The sequence below is a fragment of the Periplaneta americana genome, chromosome 16, assembly GCF_040183065.1.
Source record: "Periplaneta americana isolate PAMFEO1 chromosome 16, P.americana_PAMFEO1_priV1, whole genome shotgun sequence".
Classification (NCBI taxonomy): domain Eukaryota; kingdom Metazoa; phylum Arthropoda; class Insecta; order Blattodea; family Blattidae; genus Periplaneta; species Periplaneta americana.
In genome coordinates this window covers 112,410,669-112,435,769 of record NC_091132.1, presented here as the reverse complement: position 1 = coordinate 112,435,769, position 25,101 = coordinate 112,410,669, and the positions used below count along the sequence as shown (strand labels likewise).

General features: G+C 35.4%; 1 protein-coding gene across 4 annotated transcripts in view; it reads left to right on the top strand.

Annotated features, from left to right (window-relative positions):
• Positions 1–25,101, top strand: part of Gpdh1 (Glycerol-3-phosphate dehydrogenase 1) — a 132,454-nt gene that overhangs the window by 45,855 nt on the left and 61,498 nt on the right. For all 4 annotated transcript variants that reach the window (XR_011329745.1, XM_069812782.1, XM_069812780.1 and 1 more), the window contains exons 3-7: positions 13,474–13,614; positions 13,901–14,042; positions 20,454–20,566; positions 21,272–21,502; positions 22,657–22,763. Coding sequence is in view for 3 of the 4 variants with exons in the window: in XM_069812782.1 (XP_069668883.1) it covers positions 13,474–13,614; positions 13,901–14,042; positions 20,454–20,566; positions 21,272–21,502; positions 22,657–22,763 (734 nt within the window). In the remaining variant the exon portion in view is untranslated. The remainder of the gene's footprint in view (positions 1–13,473; positions 13,615–13,900; positions 14,043–20,453; positions 20,567–21,271; positions 21,503–22,656; positions 22,764–25,101) is intronic.

Sequence of the window (25,101 nt, the reverse complement as noted above, 5' to 3'; positions counted from 1 at the left end):
AATATAGTCTACTAGTACAACACAAAGTTTTAGCAGGACGAATAAAAGAAATAGTGTACGCACCTTGTGAGTTTACACGGATCCGCCGCAACGCGGCGCTGTTACTGCTATGAGCCTGACTCGGAAGGAGTTCACAGTACTTGTTACCAAGTCCCCACACTGCCAGTTGCGCAGAAGATACGACTGGACCCAAATTGAAGCGATCGCTCGCCGCCATCTTGAGGCGGACGGAAAGCAATGCTGATAGAACGCAATCGTAAAACAAACTAAGATTTATTACTATACAACATAAAAGCAACCAAACATGAGCCTAAGAGTAACAAGGATAAAGACAAATATAAATAGTAAAACGTAATCACCTGCATTCTTGTGGTATAACATCAAATAATCAAAGATATTAATCTTGCAACTGTCAGTCAATAATCTTCGTCGTCTTTGTGACTTGGGGGTATTTATATTTACATAATTCATCATATCCGTAGGATGGGCTTCCTGAAATATATTTCAATAACCGAGTGAGAACATTAATTTAATCTTGCACATTGTGTGCATCTTGCGGTCGTGAAAAATAGCGGACGAAAAGTAATGCTGATACAACGCAACCGCAAAAAAAAAAAACACTAAGATTTATTACTATACCATAAAAAACAACCAAATATAAGCTAAAAGAGTAACAAGGATAAAAACAAATATAAACAATAAAACATAATCACATGCATTCCTGTAGTAGTCTACGACAGCAAATAATTGAAGAAACTGGAACTGTCAGTCAGTAATCGTCATCTTTGTGAACAACAAATATGAAGCTGTTATGCTAAAACTGTCATTTAAAAATTCTTGTCTTCGTGATTAGGCCTATTCATATTTACACAATTCATCAAATCTGTACCGATGGAGTTCCTGAAATATTTAATTAATCGAGTTAGGACATTAACTTAATCTTGCACACCGTGTGCATTTTGCTTAGGCCTAATAATAAATATTTCAATAAACAAGGAAATGCATCAACTGTTATTATTAAACCGAATATATGCAAGAATGTCAAAATATTGTAACTAGGCCATATCTAGATAGTATGAAAATACTTAACCTGATTTATTTTGCACTCATGTATTGATTCATAAATAAAATTGATTTAGAGAGATGCTCTCTAACTATCTTCTTGTGCAAAGCAATACTGGTGGTGAATTGATGGTATAAATTTATCGCGTTTAACAGCAGATAACCATTTACTGAGAAGCTCAGGCTTTTGCAATGGAAACCTAAAAAGAAAGTTTGCTCTTACTCCTATAAAACATTATTTTCTATTAACACAATAAATATGTACTAATGTTCTCAGTCATTTTACAATATCCTAATACAATATATGTAACTAACTTACTTGTGAAAAGAAATTTCCGAATCCTTCTTACGTCGATTCGTACAGTTGTATGCGGCACAACTATGCACCATGATTCCACTTACGGAATTTATATAGGAGTACGATGAAAATAAATGATAAAAGAACACTATTTGTACAGTTGTATGCAGCACAAGAGCACACGATGGTTTCACTTATAACATGATTAAAATACTATATAAACACTATTTGTATAGGTCTCATATGTAGCACAGTACCGGTAGTAGGCCTACACTGTGATTTCACGTATATCACAGGAGAACGATTCATTTAAACTATATAAACACTATATATACACACACACTATTGATTAAATTAATACGCACTTACTCCTAACACATTCAATAATACTGAATGACCTTCTGTGTTATTTCAAATTAGGCGGGATCGTGATGTAAACATATAGTAGTCACATGGCACTCACCCTCAAGATGGAGATGCGCGAAAGTGTTCAATTTTTGGTCGAGGAACAGCGCTCGTAGTGAGTCTAGGTTAAACTATAAAACGTCTTTGCTTGTTACGCTGAATGTAGTCCTTTTTAAAAGCAAATTTCTTCCATTTAACCCGGCTATTCGTAACTTAAGAAATACCTTTATAGTCTCTTATTCACAATTAATAGTCTTCTATCAGGTAATACTATTATGAACGTTTTTAACAGAAAATACAATGGGATCTGAAACGTTGTAAAAGCAATATTATAAGTTCAGCATTTAAATAATATTTTCGTAACAAGCTGCGAATTCAGGGACAGAAAAAACCTACAAAATGTTAGTAAATAAAGAGGTGAATGATATTTTTCGTGCCTATAAATTAATTAAATTATTCACACGGATTAGTTGCCTGTTACCTTCGAGAGTTTGCGAGATGACTTGACGGATTTACGAGCTTGTAATTTATCTTCGGATTTACTTTGTCCTGGAGAAGAATCAGCACTTTAAGTAGTGGTAGACTAATTTAGTAATAATAACCGTGATGTGTTCTCTGCATCAACCTGCTTCGAAGACTGGATCGAAAGAGCGTCAATGGTGTCAAAATAGAAGATGTCATCCACATTGCAATTGCTGAGCTAATCTTTTATTTAATTTTCAATTCTGTTTGAATAAGTACGTCATACACAGCTTGGGAGGGATGGGTTAAAAAACTGACGTTCCTACCTGATCGGTAGTCTTCGATTTGGGTGAGAGCTGCACAATGTTTAGACCAATTACATTCCTGTCGAAGGGCACAGAGAGTACACGCAATAAAATTAGAGGAATGATTTACGACATAACCGGCCACATAATACACTAAACATCTGTCAATCAACGCAGCAGGAGTGGTATTCACTAACTCGGGCACAGCACTTTCCCAGTCTTGACCATGTATTTTTTCATGAATAACATTTTTTTTCTTTTATACAAGTTTCTACAGACTTCTTAAATGTCTTGTCGCGTAATTCCACATTTCGCGCTAATGTTTCGCATTTGATTCACAAACGATGTGAGTAGCTCATCAGAGTTTCCAGCAATGTTAAGGATCTGCTTCGTAGTAAATACATGTGGAAGAAATCTATCGTCGAAGAATGGTCATCTGAACTAAGTGAAGACAAAATTCCGAAGTGACGTTCCAAGGGGTCTTGGGCGAGTTTCCCTGTTACGATATATTTGTATCCTTTGCTCCAAAACCATTCGCTCATTTCTAAGGTACTCTGCGAGGTTACTACTAAGCATTGTTGTAGCAGACGCAAATGTGTTGGTTGTAGTTGTGAGGCACTGAAGAAAATCAGTAAGGAATTTGTGATTAGAAGAGTCTTTATAAAGAACCTTAGCAGAAATGTGTGAATTTAATGCGCCGACAATACAGTTTAAATGCTTTGTAAATACTTCAGTGCCCTCACTGCCTTCGAAACCCGATGACCCTACTTCCCGATAAGATTTGAGGCCTTTGGCGACACTGTTGCTGAAGAGTTGGAACGCGAGTCTGGCATCCATTCTCTTAAAGGACGAGAGATCTAAATGAGCTGTTGTCAACTTGGGACAAACCCTAAGACCCAAACATCCAGATAAGTCTTCCTTAAAAAGTCTCCTATATAACGCACTCCTTTTTGATAGCACGATAGACTTGCCGATGGAATATGAAAGTCATTTTTTGACGTGTATTTATGCTATGACCTATTGAATTCCATTTAATTTGCAAAAAAAAAAAAAAACATTTTATGTAAAAACTGCAAATGGATAAATCATTCCTTATCAGTTTCTCTAATAGTAAGAGTAAAAATCAGAATCCTACTGATAGTACTGAGGCCTATAGTGTAAAACAGTATTACTTAACACTCAGGGGATTTTTTCTGAGAAAAGTATTCATTTGGGACTAATATAGTATTAGAATTTTTTGTTGTGCTCTATCCAAGGAATAAGCTGTTAAAATATGCACAATTTTATATATATATATATATATATATATATATATATATATATATATTACTTCCACTTAAAATGCTCTCTCAATTAATATCACTCAATAAAAGAATTGTATTCCAATGGATACCATCCCATTGTGGAAACCTGGGATACAAGAATGCGGATGCTTTAGCAAAGAAGGGCAGCACTGCTACTTACAGACCTGTTACTAAATCTACGTATTACTCTGTGAAAAGATTTATTAAATCTTCATACTTAGACTTCAACAAACAAAATTTGATAATAGAATCTCAAGGGAAAAAATGGAACTCTCTGCATCATAATCCAAGTTAATTCCCAGATTTACCACGAAAATCGTCTGTAGCCGCATTTAAATTGGCAACAGGCCATGATTGTTTGGCCAAACACCTGCATAGAATTGGAATATATCAGTCCCCTAACTGTCCATTGTGCAACTCAAACCAAGAAATGGATTCGGAACACCTCAAAATCTGTGCTTCATTGGCTGACCATGATAATATATTTGAAAAATATTGGAGTGCAAGAGGTCAGATGACTTTATTGTCAAACGCCTGGCATTAGAAAACAACATATTACTTCCACTCTGTATATATTATGGGGATGGGTTAATGCGGCCGGTAGCTGGATCTGTTCTAATATAGATACAAGGACAGGATTATACAGTAGGCCTGTATCATAAATAAAACTTTTATAAAATAGAAGAGAACTGGTACGAACTCATTTTATGAATGAAAGGAAGTAGACCAACCCGAAAAGGACAGGAATGTTGGTAAACTACAAAAAGATAGAAAGATGGTCTCTCTTCAATTAAAGAGCCCATAGGATCTAATCCTTGATTATGAAGGAGAAAGTATAAATTCATTGCACGTGATAAATGTTTGGTTTTAATAGTTATGACTAGGTTTGTATATTACGAAGAAATAATGGTATTATAGGGTTTGCCTGTACTTGAAATAATGATTATTGTGTCGGAATACTGATTTAGAAAGCAAATGAGACAGAATTAGTATGCTCTTACTAGTGGATGTGTGGCACGACAGTTCAAAGTTATAATCCCCATTTCAGTTTGGTTGAGAGGCTTTCCCCTCTACTCACACTCTCTACCGTCAGTGAAGGGGAAGGTGCTACAGTCCGTCGTAAAAACGTTCGACTAATTGACTTACAACACAAAGTGTAAAAATCTATATTTCGAAAATCTATACCAAGAAATCAATTCTATTTTTATTACTATCTATATCAATAATTTGCATATTAAAATATTAAAGAGTTCAATATACGACAGTTACTTGTAACGTAATAAGAAATAAATACTAAAACAGGCGTACAACTGAGATATTAAATTTAAGTATTTCGATCTTAATAAGCATAGGTCTACTGAACCAGTAGTAATGCGTTTCTACGTTCAGCTACACAAATCATCTTCGCCTCTCTTATGATGCGATAAACACTTGCTTTTCCCACTCCCATCATCTCAGCCACCTTTTCTAAACTGTAAGTTTGATTTTCAGCACATAACGTTTGAAATAAATTCAACATACATCTCTTCTGACCACTTCGCGTTGGTTTACCTTTTTTATGTTTGTAACACTGCTGGAAGCCATAATGTTCGTTAAATAATTTACAAACTACGATAAAATACGGTCCTAAGCCAAAATAAAAATAACTATATACTTATATAAGAAATTAACACTACGCTATGTACACTATTTCCTATACCGATATTCACAAAACATTACGAAGTAAACTGTAAGGACGAAACGAATCTCAAACCACTCAGGGAAAAAGATAAATGTTTTCTCCACCGCTAGTTGCTACACTGCGACATACACACTGGGACAGTCTGCACTGTGTCGCTCCCCACATTCAAACCAACATTCGTTAATTTTATTAGTAGCCAGTTGAAAATATTATAACAATGACACTAAAATATACTGAAACAAGTCATTGTCAAACATCTGTATGGCTGCATTTTATATCCCCTAGTGTACTTTAGTAAATATTTTATTTTGTTCTGTGTACAGCGTAGGGGGTGCAGGTATAAGAAGTAACAGCTACTGCTCGGTCGCTAACGGTATCTGGGGAATAGGGAGGGGGGAAAAGAATGTCTTCGCGCCCTCTCAACTTGCAAGAAATGCCGTTTAATTGTTTAACGTTCAAAACCATCTACGAGAATGTACTGGGCAACTGATGTGTAGGAAGCTAGTAATCACATTGAATTAATATTACTGGGAGAGAGAGTGAAAACGAAGTTGAAACGTATCAATTCGTGTGATAGTAATGACCAGGCTTCGAGACTTCGGACCCAATAGAGCAGTTCAGTGGGAAAACCGCATAATGGCGTACTGAGTATAGTGGTAAAGCGTTCAGTGGGTGGGGGTACTGTAGAATGAATGGCAACAAATACGCAAAGGAAAACGCACTGGATTTGAAGGTTCTGATGAATAATTTGGTTTTCATACAAACTGTGTCTGAAACTATTACACGGTTAGAAAAGTCGGAGCAAGAGGTGCCGGAAGCTCGAAATTAATTTAGAAAATGATGCAGAGAATTAATGAGACATCAAGTACACCGGTTACTGAACGTGTAAAACAAAAGTGGAAATAAATTTTATGTTAAAATAACGGATATGGAGCATTGTGTAACATAAACAGCAAATTAGTGGACATAGAGTCCCCCGAGAATAAAGGACTGTCTCTCAGAGACTGCAATGATGTTAGGTTCTTTCGTTTTGCTCCTATCACGTCATGCGACGTAGAGCGCAGCTTTTTACAGTACAAACTTTGGCAGATAACCGAAAAAGATTTACGTTTGAGACACTGAGAATGTATCTTGTAGTAGGTACATTGCAATTCGGTACTGTAACTGCACTTCCTAAAGACGACCAATAGGATAAATGAAAAAATTAAAATTGCTACATGCTTATTTCCACCATTATCACTGTATATAATTAAACACAAATGCTTATAAAATACAGGAGAATAAATGCTTTTTACATTCTTTTGACATTATCATTGTGAAATGTATATTTACTTTCAGAATGTACATATGTGTGTTTCCCCATACTACCGTAATCTACTCTAAATAGCAATGTTGTTACCTCAACACATCTCTATCTACCTGCAGCGAGTCAACAACCTACAGTGCATGCACAGTAAACTTATTGTATCGGGTCCAAAGTCTCGAAGCCTGGTAATGACTGTGTAACTTTATCAAAACTGATCATGAAATATACCATAAATTAATTTACTGACATTTCAGTTACAAATTAAACAATTATATGAATATTCTGTTGAAATACTGCATATCTAATTAAACAACACAATACTGTGGAAAGGAAATGAATCAATATGTTCACCTAAGTTAATTTCTGTACCAGAGGTGAATATTGTGTGTTCGACTTTACGGATCAGTTACTATTAGAGTCCTAAAATGTAGGAATTAAGGTACGGTCACACGTCGCTACTTTAGCAGCGCTGCAGTACAAAAAACTGCGCAACTCTCGTACTGCGACGTGTGAACAACGGTGCAACTCGAAAAGTAGCGGCTGCCGAACCTGTTGCCCGCTACTTTTTCATGCTACGCGCAGCTTAGAAGTAGCGACGTGTGAACAGGGTTCTCAGGGTTGCAGCCGCAGCATTTTCGATATCAGTTTTGTTGAAACTTTTGCTGCGGTTGCAACCAGTGTTGCCACCCAAATGTGCCAATGATACTTTTATTGTTTGGATGTATTTTAATGTTAGATGTGATGGAAATAAATTATTTGTAACAGTTATTAAATACACAACACAGTCTGAGCATATTTGCTGACGATATAATTCTTTTTTTCTTTTTTCTTTTTTTTTTTTGCGTAGTTTCAAACAAGAGGGTTGCCAACATTGATTACGTGAATATGCTGTTGGTTATCATTTAAGTATATAGGCGTTTTTAGAAGCTTTATAGTAACAATAATGCCAATTTCTGAATACTAGTTAGGACAGAAAAGCAAATAATAGATAAGTAACCTTTCGCATGAGTTTCTTAATAATGCGAACATAACCACAAAATGTATATTGAGAAGTCAACACGGAGATGGAAACCTGCAGCATGACTGCGGCTGCAAAAGTAGCGCCTTGTGTGTGAACAGACTTGCAACCTCCAGTTTCAACTTTTGCTGCACTCGAGTTGCGCAGCACGAAAAGTAGCGTGCAGCGCGCTACTTTTGGCTTACGTGTGAACACGACACGCAACTTTTGCAGCTGCAGTACAAAAGTTGCGCAGCAAAAGTAGCGACGTGTGACCGTACCTTTATTCTTTCACACAAACCAGCCAATTAAAGAAAAGATCGTGTGTAGTAATAACAAAATGAAATTATTCTATTGGTCTTTATAATACTGTGTTCATTTCTGTACTAGCTACAGTATTACTTGCAATAGACATTTCTTCAGACACCGGATCTTGACATACAGTAGATTATAATTATGTTTGTCAATCCATTATTCAGCAGGATCATTTATATCTGCTATATACGGATATAGTGCCTTGTATCTGAAACAAGAACACTTCCATTACATATTACCATGACGTCAGATCAATATTTAAACAGTAGTCTGTGCAGCTGTTCTGTTGAAGTTATTTCGAGGGTAAAATGGGAGTCTTACAGACATAGAGTAGAAAGAACTTTATAGTTTTCTTAGTCTATGCATGAAGATTCTCAGCTGTCTTTCTTAATAGGGATGCTGTTTGATATTGGTATAGTCCTCCAACCACTAAATCTTTTTTACCTAGGTAGTGCAGTGTGGAAGGTCATTATGCTCACAGGTGAATTCTATCATTGTGAGTGAATGGTAGGAATACAAACCTGTTTATTGTATCCAAACTGAAAATATGAGGCATTGCGGATATTAGGGGGGAAGTTGACAAGGAATTCATTTTGCAAGTTCGTCCCATATTTATCCGTAGTGGATCATAATATATCAGGACTATTGTGCGCGTTGTTTAGTTTATTTCTGTTGTGTCAAGAGTATTGTAAGCAGTTGTTTCCTGTCTGATTACTTGATTAGTATGATGTCTCGCTTGACCCTTTGTACTCTTTAGAAGAGTCCTCGTGACTGGCTGTATAGCTATTTGGATATATGTAGGATGCATGTGTCCTAGGTGATTTAATAATTATCTGTGCTAACCATTGTATCAGAGGTTCAAGTTTTCAAACCCAGCCAAGGATTATGATTATAAAGAGTGATCAAATCGAAAGAATGGCTTCCTCTCAGAGGGAAGTAAATCTGTGGGTCCCATGTTATAGATTTGCAGCACGTAAAAGAATCCTGTCACTGATAGACAACTCCAAGCAAAATAGTCGACCATGTTGAATTTCTGTATTACTCCATTATGTAATTACTAAAACATTTGGCTGACATTGCACTCATTGTTTTTTTATTTATTAATATGCATTTATAATCTATATACGTAAGTACCATATTTAAATTAATTAATTACTCAAATTACCAACGTAGAAAAATTTTGATCTCATACAGTGACCTAAGAGCTTCCTGATTTGTCACATCCTCCACCCCTAATCCGTATAATACTATAAGCTGACCCTGCATCTAGCATGCAGAACGTGAGTTTGCAATAGGGACTTTCACCTTGATTTGCAGGTCTATAACATTAGAGGCAGAAGAAACTTTAGTACAGAATTAGGCCTACACCTTCAAATGCGTTCACCTTTTCTTAAAATGTTGGCCAAGCTACAAGTCATTGTCGTTTCTTTCATTCTCATTGTCATTGTTATTATTATCATGGTTTTCTTGACCATTATTGTTTTCTGGCAATTTTTTTTACGCATGTCATCACTATCATTGCATACTTACTTACTTACTGGCTTTTAAGGAACCTGGAGGTTCATTGCTGCCCTCACATAAGCCCGCCATTGGTCCCTATCCTGAGCAAGATTTATCCAGTCTCTACCATCATATCCCACCTCCCTCAAATCCATGTTAAAAAAATGTTATGTTTTATTTAACGACGCTCGCAACTGCAGAGTTTATATCAGCGTCGCCGGATGTGCCGGAATTTTGTCCCGCAGGAGTTCTTTTACATGCCAGTAAATCTACTGACATGAGCCTGTCGCATTTAAGCACACTTAAATGCCATCGACCTGGCCTGGGATCGAACCCGCAACCTTGGGCATAGAAGGCCAGCGCTATACCAACTTGCCAACCAGGTCGACCCTCAAATCCATTTTAATATTATCTTCCCATCTACGTCTCGGCCTCCCCAAAGGTCTTTTTCCCTCTGGCCTCCCAACTAACACACTATATGCATTTCTGGATTTGCCCATACGACTATCACTGCATATCCATAACAAAGACCATGGTAGGCTTTTCAAGCCTTTATGCCTTGAATCGGGTTTTCCGAACGTGGTCTTAACCTTCTGATATTTTATTGCTCCTTTGGTTTATATTGTAATAAATAATAATAATTGTTTTGTAATTGTAGTATCATCCATTCATAAAATATGTTCGTACTGTTTTTTATTCTTTCGTGTTTTCTCATTTGCAATAAAAGTTTGGGATTGTATCGTTAAGTTCTAGTTTTCATGTCTATAGGAGCTCATGTGCTGTTTCCAGTTACCTAACTTAAAATTATTGTATGCACGTTATTGCAGTTTTATAGTGCCTTTCACAGTGACACGAAGTTAAACAGGCAAAAATAGTGTTCTGGAAGAAATGAGTTGACTGATTTAATATTTATGTAACTAAGGTTGTCTTTGTGTCACATGCGAGAGATAATTATGTTTGTGGTATTTCTGCCATTAGATATACGCGAATTTAATGTATTTGTTTGTTTGTTGCAAACGAGTTTTAATTGAGGAGAAATTTTATCATTTTATTATTGATAGCCTCTATTTTTTATTTCCCTTGTTACATGTGTAATTGAAATTGTTTATACTTTTGTCATGCATGATGAAATTTTATCTGAAATTTCATATTTTTACAGTAATTAAAATTACATTGGATTATTACGGCTTAATGAATCCGGGATATAACGGCTGATTGGTATAGAAGCTACTGTCTTTGATAAAGTGTTTATCAATAATATACATATAGGAACACACTGCTATTACTGCTGAACCAGAACAAATCTGTTTTAGAGGTTTTCTTTATATTATTTACTTTCATGATCAAAGTTCTATGTCTGATACCAAAGGCAGACGAAGCAAGTCAGTGACACGTTTCCGTAATCTTTCCAATTTGAATGTTATCAGTTACTGTGAGTCAAACTGTCGTAATTATACTTAATGGATGGAACTTTCCTAGCTTGTAGGCTACAGAGAAAAATATATTCAGGAAGACAAACAACATTAGTCATTTGGGGTCACTTTGTGCCATATATATAATATTTTTATACTTACCTAAAATAATGTCTATTGAAATTGATGTTTGAAAGTAAATTATTTAGGAAAACAGCATATTTTATGGGTTGAGACATAATAAAATCAAAGTCATATTTTAAATAGGTGACATTTAATGGTGGTACAGAGTTACGCGGCTATTTGGGGAAACTTTGTACCACATATTTGTTTTCCTATTAAATTCACTTCTTTATTTTCTCTTTCAATTTCAGGGTAATTTTTGACCATGCAAAAACACATGTCATTTTATTTCATACGAAGTCACAAAAAAGTTTATTGAAAACGAAGAATATTTACTGTAACAATAAAATATACTAACACTACAAAAGAAAATTATAAACACAATTTTTATGTGTTTTTTTGCCTACATACATGTTTCATATAATTTTTTTTTAAATTTAGTAATCAAATTCTTCATAGTCTTAATGTAATCAGTTCATATGTGCCCCTTTTATTTAGCAACTTATTAACTTTCTTTATTACTTCAAACTTGTAAGGCCACATCCAATGCATTTCCTTCTTGACCTTACAACTGACTTTGTATCTGAGGTGGGACCATCCAGTTCAATAATAATAATAATAATAATAATAATAATAATAATAATAATAATAATAATAATAATATTTATTTGTCAGAAACCAGTGTACAAGGCCTGGATATGACATCGTCAGGTTCGATAATACACACACACACGCACACATACACTCACACATGCACAAACAATGCCATTGACTGTAGGCCTACCAGGGAAGAATGATTCTTTATATTAGACTATTACAAAGTCATCATAGCACAGAGCACCAGTATTCTTGGTGAAAATATATTTGGTCTCCAAAATTATTTCTGTGTTTATTTTTCAATTTATTCACTAGGGTTTGTCTTGGGATGGATTCACAGGATTTATTTTGAGCTGCGTTTTTGCTAGACAATCAACTCTCGGATTGATAACTTATCCCTAATAGATAGAACGTATGTGTGCACATGTGCGTGATATTTGTTTATTTACATGCTTTGTTTCAATGTGTGTTTTAAATACCAGTTGGTTAGAATGTCTTAATAGACAGGCTTCAGGGTTTTTCCACTCCCTGGTATTGATTTCTCTTTCGTATAAGTTTGCCATCTATCTGAATTATCTATGTATTCTGAAATGGGGATGAACAGAGCTTTTATTGTAACACAAAAGAGAAGAGAATGGGTGAGCACAAGCCCAGGAAAATTGACCAACTTTAGCAGTTGTAAATAATTGGAAATGAAGATGGCACTTTTCACTAGAGTATCAAATGGAAAATTAACTTCACAACTTTGATATAAAAGCAATAAATTGTAAAATTTTTAGAAATGTTTCTGTATTTAGCAGAATTTATGGGTATTCATTAACAATAGGGTATTGATTGACTCAGAATATAACATGGAAACGAAAAAACAGTCGGTTTTCAGAGCAGGAAGATCGTGTGCTAATAACATAAGCCTATACCTAACACAGCTGATTTAGAAATAGAAAGCAACTAACAGAGATTCACATTTATTAGAATTTATAGATTTAACTAAAACATGTGACAGCATATTACCACAGTCTACTATATACAGTCACGAAGCTTGAGTTTTGAGGGTGCTAGAAACAATAGACTGTGACGGTACTATTTTGCATTGCCTGTAATGAGGTGATATTAGCGATCCTAGTGGTGAGCAACTACCTAATGTTTGCATATTTACTACATATTGAGCTTCGCGACTGTATATACTAGACTGTGATATTACTTAATACATAATTTGGAAGTACTGAATGAATCCAATATTTTAACAGTGGCAGTTTGTGCCTAAAATGACAAGGGGTTCACTACTTTTATGATATGACATAGTTTTCCAACAATTTAAACAACACCTCCTCTTTCAACTCAATTTCAATTCAATTCAGTTTTATAGCACCTCTTTCCTGCCACTAGCGAAGATAATAATGGTGGTTATAAACTACAGAGAAATGATAGAATGCTGACAGAGGGAGACAGAATAGACACAAGAAAACCTGGTCTGACCTGTCTTTGTATATCACAAATTTCACTTGAGCTTGCTGCTGAAATTTAAACTTGAATGGAAAACCATTGCTCATTACATTCAGTTAATGTGCACCATTCTCACGTCTCCTTCAAGAATTTATTATAATAATAATAATAATAATAATAATAATAATAATAATAATAATAATAATAATAATAATAATAATAATAATAATAATAATAATAATTGTCTCTTCTTTTGTCTTCAGGTTGCAATTCCAGACGTAGTGGAAGCAGCAAAAGATGCAGACATTCTTGTGTTCGTGGTACCACATCAATTTATCAAGACATTATGTTCAACACTACTTGGAAAGATAAAGCCTACTGCTGTTGGGTTGTCACTTATTAAGGTTTGAAATGCTAACATTTTCTTATCTTTATATTACTTCGCAAGGTAGCATATATTTAGTACAAAAGAATTAATAGGTTATTAAATCGAAGTATAAGAGTAATACCTTTTGAGTGCTGCATCCTGTAAAATGTTAGGCATGGCATTTGCTGCACAAGCCACTAGTAGGATATAAAGGGAGAGGTGTTCGAAGTAACTGTCAATCTAATTGTCACTTCAATCAGTTTAAGTGTATGGTTAATGTTTTCTTGTTTGTTTAAGTATTTACTCAGAGTTTTTTTTTACAGGGATTTGATATCGCAGAGGGTGGCGGTATTGAGCTAATCTCGCACATTATTAATAAGCATTTGAGGATTGAAGTAAGTGTGCTAATGGGTGCGAACTTAGCTAATGAAGTGGCCATGGAGAAATTTTGTGAAACGACAATAGGTAAGCAAGATTATTCTACCTCATCCTTCTGGTCCTATCCTAAATAGAGAGCCTTAAAATAGATGTTCACCCGTGAGTGTGCAGCTGGAAGCACACTGTTTGCCGACAGAGTCGATTATTCATAGTTCATTAAGTCAAGCACATAGATTGCTCATGAAGATTACAATAACCACCAGCCTTTGTCATAGAAGTTGTTGGAAATGTTGTCCTTTTGCTGCCATATATCTCTCACACCTGTTACGAAAATCTGCAATTGCTGCAATTTTCCTTCTTATATTGTCTTTCATTTCTTCTAACATATGTGGGTTATTCTGATACACTTTATTCTTCAATTCTCCCTTAAACAGAAATTGTATATGGTAAGATCTGAGAATCACACTTGCCATATTCCCATACTGATGACTATATTTTCAAAAATTTTCGCAATTAATGTTAACAAGAGATCAGCTCTATGTGCTGTAGCAAAGTCTTGCTGAAAAATGCCTGTGTACATTCATTGTCAGATAATTCTTCTAGAAATGGTGTGATTGTTACCCCTGTACCTCTGCACATTCACAGTTCTTTAAAAAATATAGGTCCTATAATTCTGTAAGCATTCACTCCGCACCATACACCAATTTTTTGGTTATGCAATGGCATTTCTTGTACACGAGCTGGCTTTTATGCACCCCACTATCTGTTGTTCTGTGTTGCTAAATAAAACTATGCTTCATCCGTGAAAAAAATTAAATGTAGATCAATGAGCCATTATTAACATTATCCAACACCCAATTCCAGAAATTTGCTCTATTCACATTATTACGTGGCTGCAGTTTCTGAAGAAATGAAGTGGTACATGGCTATTTTTATTAGACATATTAATTTCAATATCTAACAGTGAATCATCATCATCATCATCATCATCGTCCTTGCAGGTATTAGGCCTAGTGGCCTGTTACAGTCTCCGTCCATCTTTTCAGGTGGCGTCCCAAAGATCGTCTTCCATGTGGTATATAGCGGAGAATTTGTCTTGGGAGTCTGGAACGGTCCATCCTATTGACATGGTTAAGCCATTTTTGTCTATAGTGGTTGAGATGTTCATAAATAGGTGTAATTTTCAATTCTTTTGTAATTAGTTCATTCCTTTTGTGGTCAAGCAAGCTGTAGCCGGCAGTCCTCCTTAGAAATCTCATTTTCGCAGTTGTTAGGTGTTGAACATCTGAGTTTCGGACAGTTCAGGCCTCACTACCATACATGAGGACAGGTCTTGCTAGAACTTTATATGCTTTTAACCTGGTATGTTTTTGGGTTTTTGTGGTTGTAAAAACTTGGTTGATGGTTCTTAAGGCTCCATTAAAATGTTGAATATTTTCGGATATATCAGTGACAGGTAAATATGTCAAATTATAACCTAAATATTTAAATGAGTTTACCTGTTCTAACATATGAGTTCCAATGCAAATTTTACTCCTAACTGGCTGTTTACCTTGGAACGCCATAATTTTTGTTTTGTTTGGGAAAATTTTCATATTGAAATTTTGTGCTATTATATTCAGGTGATGTATTGAGTATTGCAGCTCGTCTTCATTTGTAGCAAAAAGAACCTAATTGTCTGCATATAATAATGTATCTAGAGTACAATTTTGGAAGAACGGGATGTTTCCATGAATTGTTAGTCGCCAATGTCTGATGATGGAGTTGATGTATATATTGAATAAAAGTGGTGAGAGAGGGCATCCTTGACGAACTCCACAGTTTATCGCTCTCCATTCGGTATGTCCTGATCTAACAGTGAATATTCTTATAATACGATATGGGGGAACATAATAAATAAAATGAAGTATATGAAAATAACGCACATATGTTGGAAGAACTGAAAAACAATATAAGAAGAGAAATTTCAGTAATTTCAGAAGAAGAACTAATGTGTGTTATGCATATTTTCTTGAAAGGTGTGAGACAGGTATGACAAAGGTAGGTGGTTACTGTAATTGAAGACCTGAATTGGCAAACATCCTAAGGGCCGGTATTATAAACACCGTTTAAACCTTACGTTCAGTTTAAACTGAACTTTTTCGTTTTGCTTCGTATTATAAACCTTAACTACCAGTTAATCTTGAGTTAACTTGAGTTTAACTTGATCGGCAGTCCTCTGCCGTTTAAACTGCAGTTCAAGGCTCAACAGTGCAAGATGGCGGTTCCTGCAATACACATGGATGTTGCAGATGTTTTCCAAGAGCTTATGAGTTACAAGTGAGTGAGTGATCAATATTACTGAATGACCATGGCGGCTAAGAATTTTTCGAAATAGAGTGCACCACTTTGAAATATACATAAATGAACATAAGTTTTAAAACAGATTGAGGCTTTCGAAGCAAACAGTCCTAACCTTGTTTCGAAAAATTGAAATTCGGATACAACATGTAACAGAAAAATGAGAAAGTGCAAAAATATGTTTTAGAGATTTAATTTAAAGATTATTTGAAAAGATAAATGATTTCTTTTTTTATTTTTGAAAACATTCTATTGAATCTCTGCATCAATTACTAGATACGCCACACTACTTTTCCTCTGGTAGAAGGTGTACTGAAAACGATGGAAGATTTCGAAGGTGTCCATAAATCTACTATAAACCTATTGAGCATTGTACTGTGTGTGGCAGACAGTCTGCTGGTAAGATTTGCTATGGGGTCTGATTTATAAACACACTAATAATATTACCTAATTTTACTAGACTCATAAAAATAATTGTATTGTTTGACTGAATTCTGTTTCATAAACATTCTAGACAACACATAAAATACGCACACTAATATTATTACTTCATTACTCAGTTAAGATTGTATGATGTTACTTCGCGGATGGTCATGCAAGGTTTAGTTTGGTTGCATTGTGTTTGGGAGTATAACATTGGTAGCCAGCGTTAGGAAACTATTTGAGGTTAAGTCTGACAAGCATACTGAAGTACGCGATATTGCTTCTCTATAGGTTTTTTATTATACTCTCTCTGATATCGAAGAACAAAGATGTTTCTTAATGAAGATTCTCCACAAGCGTTGGCTATTTTAAATCAATAATGTAATTAAACGGCTGCGATCGTCTTTTTTTCTTTCCTAGCAGTAATACCAATCGTATTCCACTATGGTTTAACTTAACCAGGACTCTGTAATACGGCACGATGAGTTAAACTCGCAGTTAGGTTTAACTTAGGTTTAACATAATCTTTAGATTAACCGTATTTATGTTGTTGTTGTTGTTTTCTAATGCCAGGTGTTTGACAATAAAGTCATTTGACCTCTTGCACTCCAATATTTTTCAAAGATATTATCATGACCAGCCACTGAAGCACAGATTTTGAGGTGTTCCGAATCCATTTCTTGGTTTGAGTTGCACAATGGGCAGTTAGGGGACTGATATATTCCAATTCTATGCAGGTGTTTGGGCAAACAATCATGGCCTGTTGCCAATCTAAATGCAGCTACAGACGATTTTCGTGGTAAATCGGGAATTAACTGTGGATTTTGATGCAGAGAGTTGCATTTTTTCCCTTAGGATTGAGTTATCAAATTTTGTTTGTTAAAGTCTTCACAGAGTAATACATAGATTTAGTAACAGGTCTGTAAGTAGCAGTGCTGCCCTTCTTTGCTAAAGCATCCGCATTCTCGTTTCCCAGAATTCCACAATGGGATGGTACCCAGTGGAATACAATTCTTTTATTGAGTGATATTAATTGAGAGAGCATTTTAGTTATTTCTGCTGTTTGAGATGAAGGTGTGTGTTTAGAGACGATTGATAGAATAGTTGCTTTGGAGTCTGACAGTATAACTGCATTCCTAAATTTATTGATGTGGCATAGAAGATTCCTGAGACATTCACTTATTGCAATGATTTCACCATCAAAACTTGTTGTTCCATATCCAAGAGATCTATAAAGTGAGAAGAGACAGCACGTAACACCTGCACGGGCACCTTGTTCTCTGGAGATCAAGGATCCATCAGTGTATAAATGAAGCCAGTTTTGTGGAGGGTACCTAATATTAATTGTCTCTAAAGACAATTGTTTCAGTATTTCAGTGTTTACTTCTGATTTCAGTATTTCTTCTGTTAAATTGAGATTATATTCTATATTTAATAGAGTTAAAGGGTTTGGTTTTATTTGAAAGTTTTCTTTTAAATTCGGGATATTTATTTTCTGTTTTAATTCTTGAACAATGGATATGAAACTTTTTTGAGTTTTCAATTTACAGAGAGGACTGTATGAATGCCAATTGTTTCCTGGTAATCTGATAAGTTTTTCATATTGAATCAGTGCTTTTTCTTCTATTGTCATTTTGATGCTGTTAATGTTAGTGAGGAATCTCATAGAATCTATTGGAGTTGTTTTGATTCCACCAGTAATGAGTCTGAGAGCTTGGTTTTGATAATGTCGTTTATGAAAGGTGAAGTAATTAAAATTTCTCCGCAGTATGTCAGCACTGGCTGTATAAACATTTTGTATGTAGTGTTCAAAGTATTCCTAGAGCATCCCCATTTCTTTCCTGCTAGTCTTTTTAGAAGGGTGAATCTTTTACGAGCTTTTTCAGAAATGTATTTCAAATGGTTGCTCCATGTTAACTTACTATCGAAAATAACTCCAAGATATTTGGATTCATAAGTCCTAGGAAGGTGTTTGCCATTGTATTGGATATTGAATTCTCTGTCTTTTTTACCGAGTGAAAATATTTGGTAGTCACTTTTGCTTAAATTGAGTGTCATCAAATTTGATGTACTCCATTCATGTAGTTGATTTAGAGCTTTAAGAGCATAACCATATTTATAAAACTGGGCCTAAGTCCAAAATGTTGCTAAATTTGACGTTTTGTTGTGTTTTGCATAGGCTACCATCTTGTAAAAAAGAATATCCCAAGTCCGACCCTAAACCTGTGTTTTTGAATCAAACAAATATTTATTTCAATACTCTTACATTACAAGCCTATGTAGTTTTTTTTTCCCCCCCCTGGAAAATTAACTCCAATGGACTTGAGATGTTTGTCATTTCAAGTCTTCAGGTCTAATTTGTATGAGCAATCTATGTGCTTGACTTAATATGAATATGACGCTGCTGGTAAACAGTATCCTTCTAGCCATCACATACTGATGGATGAATGACTACTCGAAGGCTCTGTATAATGTTATTCATATAACAGTTAATTTCGTTTTGTATGTGTGTGCATATGTATAAAAATAAAATAAAACGTTGCTTAACATCTTTAAACATGTATTATTATTGAGTGATTACGTTTCTTTAGTGTCTGTAGTTTATAGTTAATGTCATTTGAGGTGCTCATACACAAATGGTCCAACCCAAAAAATTTGCATATTCAGTTTATTGCTTTAAAGACCTCTTCATATTGTTCTCTTCAAAGTGTAAATCGGCGTAATCATAATTCCCAGTTTTTCCATGAGATTTCGGCACAAATTTCATTTGTGTATCAAGAGACTGGTGAACGAGGAAGCGAAATAAGTGCGGGGAATGGAAGTGGAAGTAGTGAGTGTGTAAAGCGTGCCAGGAGTGCGAAAAGAGGGGGCAATAGTGGAGAAAAACCTGTTTATAATCTGAGGAAATGGTGCATCAGTGGGTTGAAATAATAGTAGGTTAGCTAGGTAATGGATAAATAGAAGTGAACTGTTGTACTTTTTTCAGTGTTAAATAGTGTTATAAATAAAGTGAAAGCAATGTTGCTAGGATACGAGCGCTAATGTGTTGTGTGAGAAGAGTTTAGACAGCGAATATAATAATAGTTCAAGTTTTTAGTGAAATAGTCAACAAGGGTTGTCTTATATATTAAATAAGTTACATGTATTGTTATTTAAAGTATTAAGTTAGTTATGAAGGTAGGAATGATTTTTAAGGGAACTGAGAATAAGAGAAGGGAAGTAGAATAGTAGTGGATAAAGTAAAAGGATGATCAAGTGAAAGTGAAGGGAAATGAAAGACATAGCAAGAACAGGCTTCAAATGTCAAAATACGTCTTGTTTTTAGTTGTAAATAGTGCAAGTAAGGGAATGCTGGCCCAAATACAGAAATGTGAAGGGTCAGCAGGATTTTGAGAAATATATATCATATCATATCATATCATTTGTGAATCGCATTTCGCACCTTTACAAAGAGGTAAAGTGGAAATATAATTTCGTGGGTTGGGCCATTCGTATGGTGAGCACCTCAATTGTGAAATATTTTCACCACTAAAACTTGTGTATATAAAGCATGCTTTTTTATTTGTATTATCTTGTTCTCATTACAACTTGCAACATCAGAGAGCTCTGATAGTGTTAGTATTGTAACACTGATTATATGCATTAAAGGAATCTGTGTTTACTCTTACACATACTAAAAGCTTTACTTTTATTTGTCTTTTAAATGTGTTATGGTTGTTTAATTACTTGTTTCAGGTTGTAAGAATAAACGTATAGCTCCAATTCTTAGGGATATTATTCAAACAGAATATTTCAGAGTTGTTGTTGTGGATGACGTTGATGCTGTTGAAGTTTGTGGGGCTTTAAAGGTAATACTGAGAGAAAAAGATTTGTAATGTTAACATTGTACATAAAATATGATTTCTTTCATGCATTTCGTGTTAGTAGAATATGATGAATTATTCTATGTTATCATGCATGATAGCTACTAGTTTTACTGGCCCTGGTGATAATTGTCTTTCACATAGCATTAGCACAGGGAGAGTATGTGTAGATATTTCAATGATTATGTACTATTATATGTGATGTACTATTGTGATTGGGTTTCAAATGACATCAGTCTGAGGCTGCATAGTTTGCTTTAAGGGGGGGAGTGGAAGGGCACTCTAGTGGGACTATATCTACAAGATCTTGACTGTTCAGGTTTAAAAAATCATTCCCAATATAGAAGTAGTAATAAGCCCACTAGAGCTATGACTTTGTTGTTGCCATTATGATGTCCATAGCTTCTTCCAGTTCAAGTTCATTGTTGTGTAGAATTTCTTGAGTCTCTACATCTTGGTTTGCAGTGCCTTCCTCATCCTGGTTATCAGTAATTTTCTATGTTACATGAATGTTCATACCATCGCAGCTTTTATTTATCTATTAGCCTATTTAGTAATATGACTTTAATGTCCTTTTTTTACATGATTCAGAACGTTTTTACAGTTACGTATCTGCTTATTATATCTTTTCTTGCCCTTACCAGGATTTGGCCTGTTTGTTTTACATTTATGCTGTTTTCATATTTTCAGAATATCGTTGCCTGTGCAGCTGGCTTTGTGGATGGACTTGGCCTAGGAGACAACACAAAGGCAGCTGTTATTCGCCTTGGTCTCATGGAGATGATCAAATATGTTGATGTATTTTATCCTGGCTCGAAGCTCTCAACATTTTTTGAGAGTTGTGGTGTTGCAGATCTCATCACAACATGTTACGGTGGTCGCAACCGTCGTGTTTCAGAGGCCTTTGTTAAAAGTGGGAAGGTAAGTTGCAATTGTAAGATATTTTTCAAAATTGTTCTTTTGATTTAATCATAAACTACCATAAAACTTTATTAATGCCAACTTACAAAAAATCACGTCATATGTACTGCATCCCGACTCTGTTATGTGAAAAGAAATATCAGAATGCTGTCACTTTCCCAAAGTGTTTGAGCAACATTAAAGGAAGAAGCGACCGACCCAGCGTACATTAAACACACATCACTAAATTGTTGTCATTATAAGATAAGGCTCCCCCTCCCTTTTTTTTAAAACTCGTATAAGAACACAATTTCCCACCAGAGTACGATTATTTATTTTTAGTGCATCATCCAGAGGCCTCTCAATGTTTTCTGTTTCTGAAGACGCACTGCTTATTTCCTCTTTTGTAATTAAAGTACTATTAGATTTCTCACAATCGAATTTGATTTTAACTTTGGTTTAAGTGCACAATACTGAAGCAGGTGCATGGTAATCTCGTACAAATCGCCAGCTGTAGGCCTAATATGTTACAAAAATGGAAAATTTAGTTTTGAGAACTGTACAGAAATTCCTTAACATGAAAGAAGACAACAAGGCTGGCTACCCCTTGTTAGCTGGAAGGGGGTGGATAAACAAAGTCATAAAATTTAACCTGTCTGATGGGTCCATGTTTCCGCGATCGTGAAGTTGTATTCGACACATGATAGGGTTAGTAGGATTATTCTCTTCACTTCAATCAGTTGTTCTGTTTCGAGAGACATGGCACCTGAACGTAAAGGTTAAGTTGAAAACTGTAAATTACAGTGCTGCGTAACTATAGACCTAGAATAAAATTGCATGGCACAGTACTGTATTTTCCTTTTCCGGTTTTATCTACTGTAGTTCAAAGTTGCAAAGAATTTACTGTAGTATACTGTATTTAGAATTAAACTACAGTAACAGATTTCATTTAAAGTGTGAACGGATACATAATGCATATTATAAATTTACTGTTAGATTGGGGAGCCTCCCTCCCAATAAAGGACACCTCCCAGATGTGGACAGATTGTTACGTCCCTTCGAAGTCTCTAAATGAGAGGTTTCACTGTACATGCAACAGTAGAAGTAAATAAAATAACATTTTAGCACTTAAGTACATTACACAGACATTTAATGTATTTTTGTTGTTTTTTCAGAGTATTGAAGACCTAGAAAGAGAACTGCTAAATGGTCAGAAACTTCAAGGCCCAATCACTGCTTCAGAAGTTAATTTTATGCTTAAATCTAAGAATATGGAAGACAAGTAAGAAGTGATTCCTTTTTAAAGATTTATATTAACGGCTCAGTTCAAAAGGGAAACAACTCAAAATTTAAAGTTTTGAGAAACCTGGATTTTAAAGTTTTATGTTGCTGTGAAAAATCAAAAGATGTTGAAACTACTCTGTATTCTGTTAATGATGTTTTATATATACTATAAGTTTCAAATTATAGGTGTTAATTTGGTTTTTCACAGCAACATGAAGCTATAAAATTCAGGTTTCTCAAAACTTCAAATTTTGATTGTTTCCCTTTTGAACTGGGGTGTCGATATATTTACATGTTACATGTATTTATATTTTTACTTTATTACCGTATGCAAAGTGTAAGAGGAACTATTACAATGCTGCATAAAATCGATTTCAATATTTTGTGGAAATATATATTTTCAGAATGACTGATATCGAGAATATGATTTCAGACATACTGTCTGTCGTCTGTGTACAGCGATTTTTCCTAAACTGTTTGCGAAAAGGACTGATATTTAAATATAAACTGAGCCAGTACACTAGTGTTTTTACCGCAGAACTATATGCTTTTTATAGAGCTTTATTGTTTTTAATTAGACAACCCCGGGCAGATTTCTTATCTGCTCCAACTCTTTAAGCGCCATTCAGTCCCTGCAGCGTTTGAATTCTGATGATCCTCTTGTGTTGAGAACCCAGGAACTTTTCCACACTCTCCTAACCTCTGATTATGAGATTGGAGTAGCGTGGACTCTGGGTCATGTTGGCATTCCTGGAAACGAGGCAGCGGATGCTGGAGCAAGGGACAGTGCTATGAATGGGTCTGAGTTGTATTGGCGTAAGAGGTGGCAAGATATTAAAAATTATTTGAAACATACGTTATGGTGGCAATGGGAAGGCGAATGGTCTCCACAAGAGGGAAATAAGTTACGAAGAATAAAGAATACTGTTCGCGTTTGGGATTCGTCCACAAGAGCATCACGACATGAAGAAGTTTTACTCACCAGTTGAGGATTGGCCACTGTCATCTGACACATGGCCATCTCCTACGTGGCGAGCCTCAGCCGGAGTGTGATCTATGCAATGTTCCACTTATGGTGGAACATTTTTTATTACAGTGTAGAAAATACGACCGTGTCCGTCGGCAGTATGGAATTCGGTCGACTCTACGTGACGCTCTTGGGAATGATTTTAATTGTACAAGTGTAGTTCTGAGATTTTTATCGAATACAGAACTTGACAGGGTGATTTAGTTTTTTATTGATCCGTTTTACTTATCCTCCGGATTCTTTACATCCGGAGGTTACATTCGTTGTTTTATATATGTTTTTAACACACTTGTCATTTGGACCTTTTACATCCGAGCATTTTAGAAATGCTCCAGATAATTTATTTCTGGCGGCATATGTTTTATTATTTTATTGTTTCTTTTTAGGTACCAGCTAAGTTCTGTGAACTGCTCACAGTTACGTTTTTATGCATCACTTTTTTGAAACTGCATTTGTTTGCCTCGTTTTGACTGTGACAACGCTGTTTAGATCTTTTAACCATTGAAATTATTGTATTGTGTCTGTTTTGTGAAGAATTTTAGATAAGGGCGCAAATAGCCATAGTAACTGACGGGCCCTTTTTAAACTCCACTAACTAACTAACTAACTCCATTGCATACATCGCTGTGCTGACTAGCTACATATTACACTAATCAGACTTCAGATCCATACAAATAGTTGTTCTTCCTCTGACACATATCATCAAGTGAAATGTACTGCCTGATAATAGATGTACATATTAGCCAGAACCTCAATCAGAGTTGATATAATTATTAGAGATACTAAATTTTCGCAATTACGATAAATGCGACATGTGTCTAAATGCTGTCAAAATAAGTAATTTTATATTTAAAAGCATGTTAAGTATGAGGAGCAGTCAAATGAAAACAGAACACCATGTGTATATCTCATGGCAGGCAAGTTGATACCACTGGAATTTGATTGCTGAACTGACATCTGGTAGCGACTCGCATAAGCACAGTTACAACCTCTGCTTACACACTAGTCGTTCGTTTATTGTGCTGGAAGCGAAGTTAGAGATATGTGTGTTTGTCTGACATCATTAATGGAGGTAGGTAAGGAATAACAGCGAGGTGTAGTGCGATTTTTGACTGCTGAAGAAATAGGAGGACCAGAAATCCATCATCGCAAGTCTGCTGGTTATAGCGGACACAGCATGTCATGTTCACATGTACTGGAATGGCACAAGAGATTCCGAGAGGGACGCGTGTTACTGCAAGATGATGCTCGCCCAGGACAGACTCATCATCCCATCACTCCTGCTGTTATTGCTGAGGTTGATGGCCTT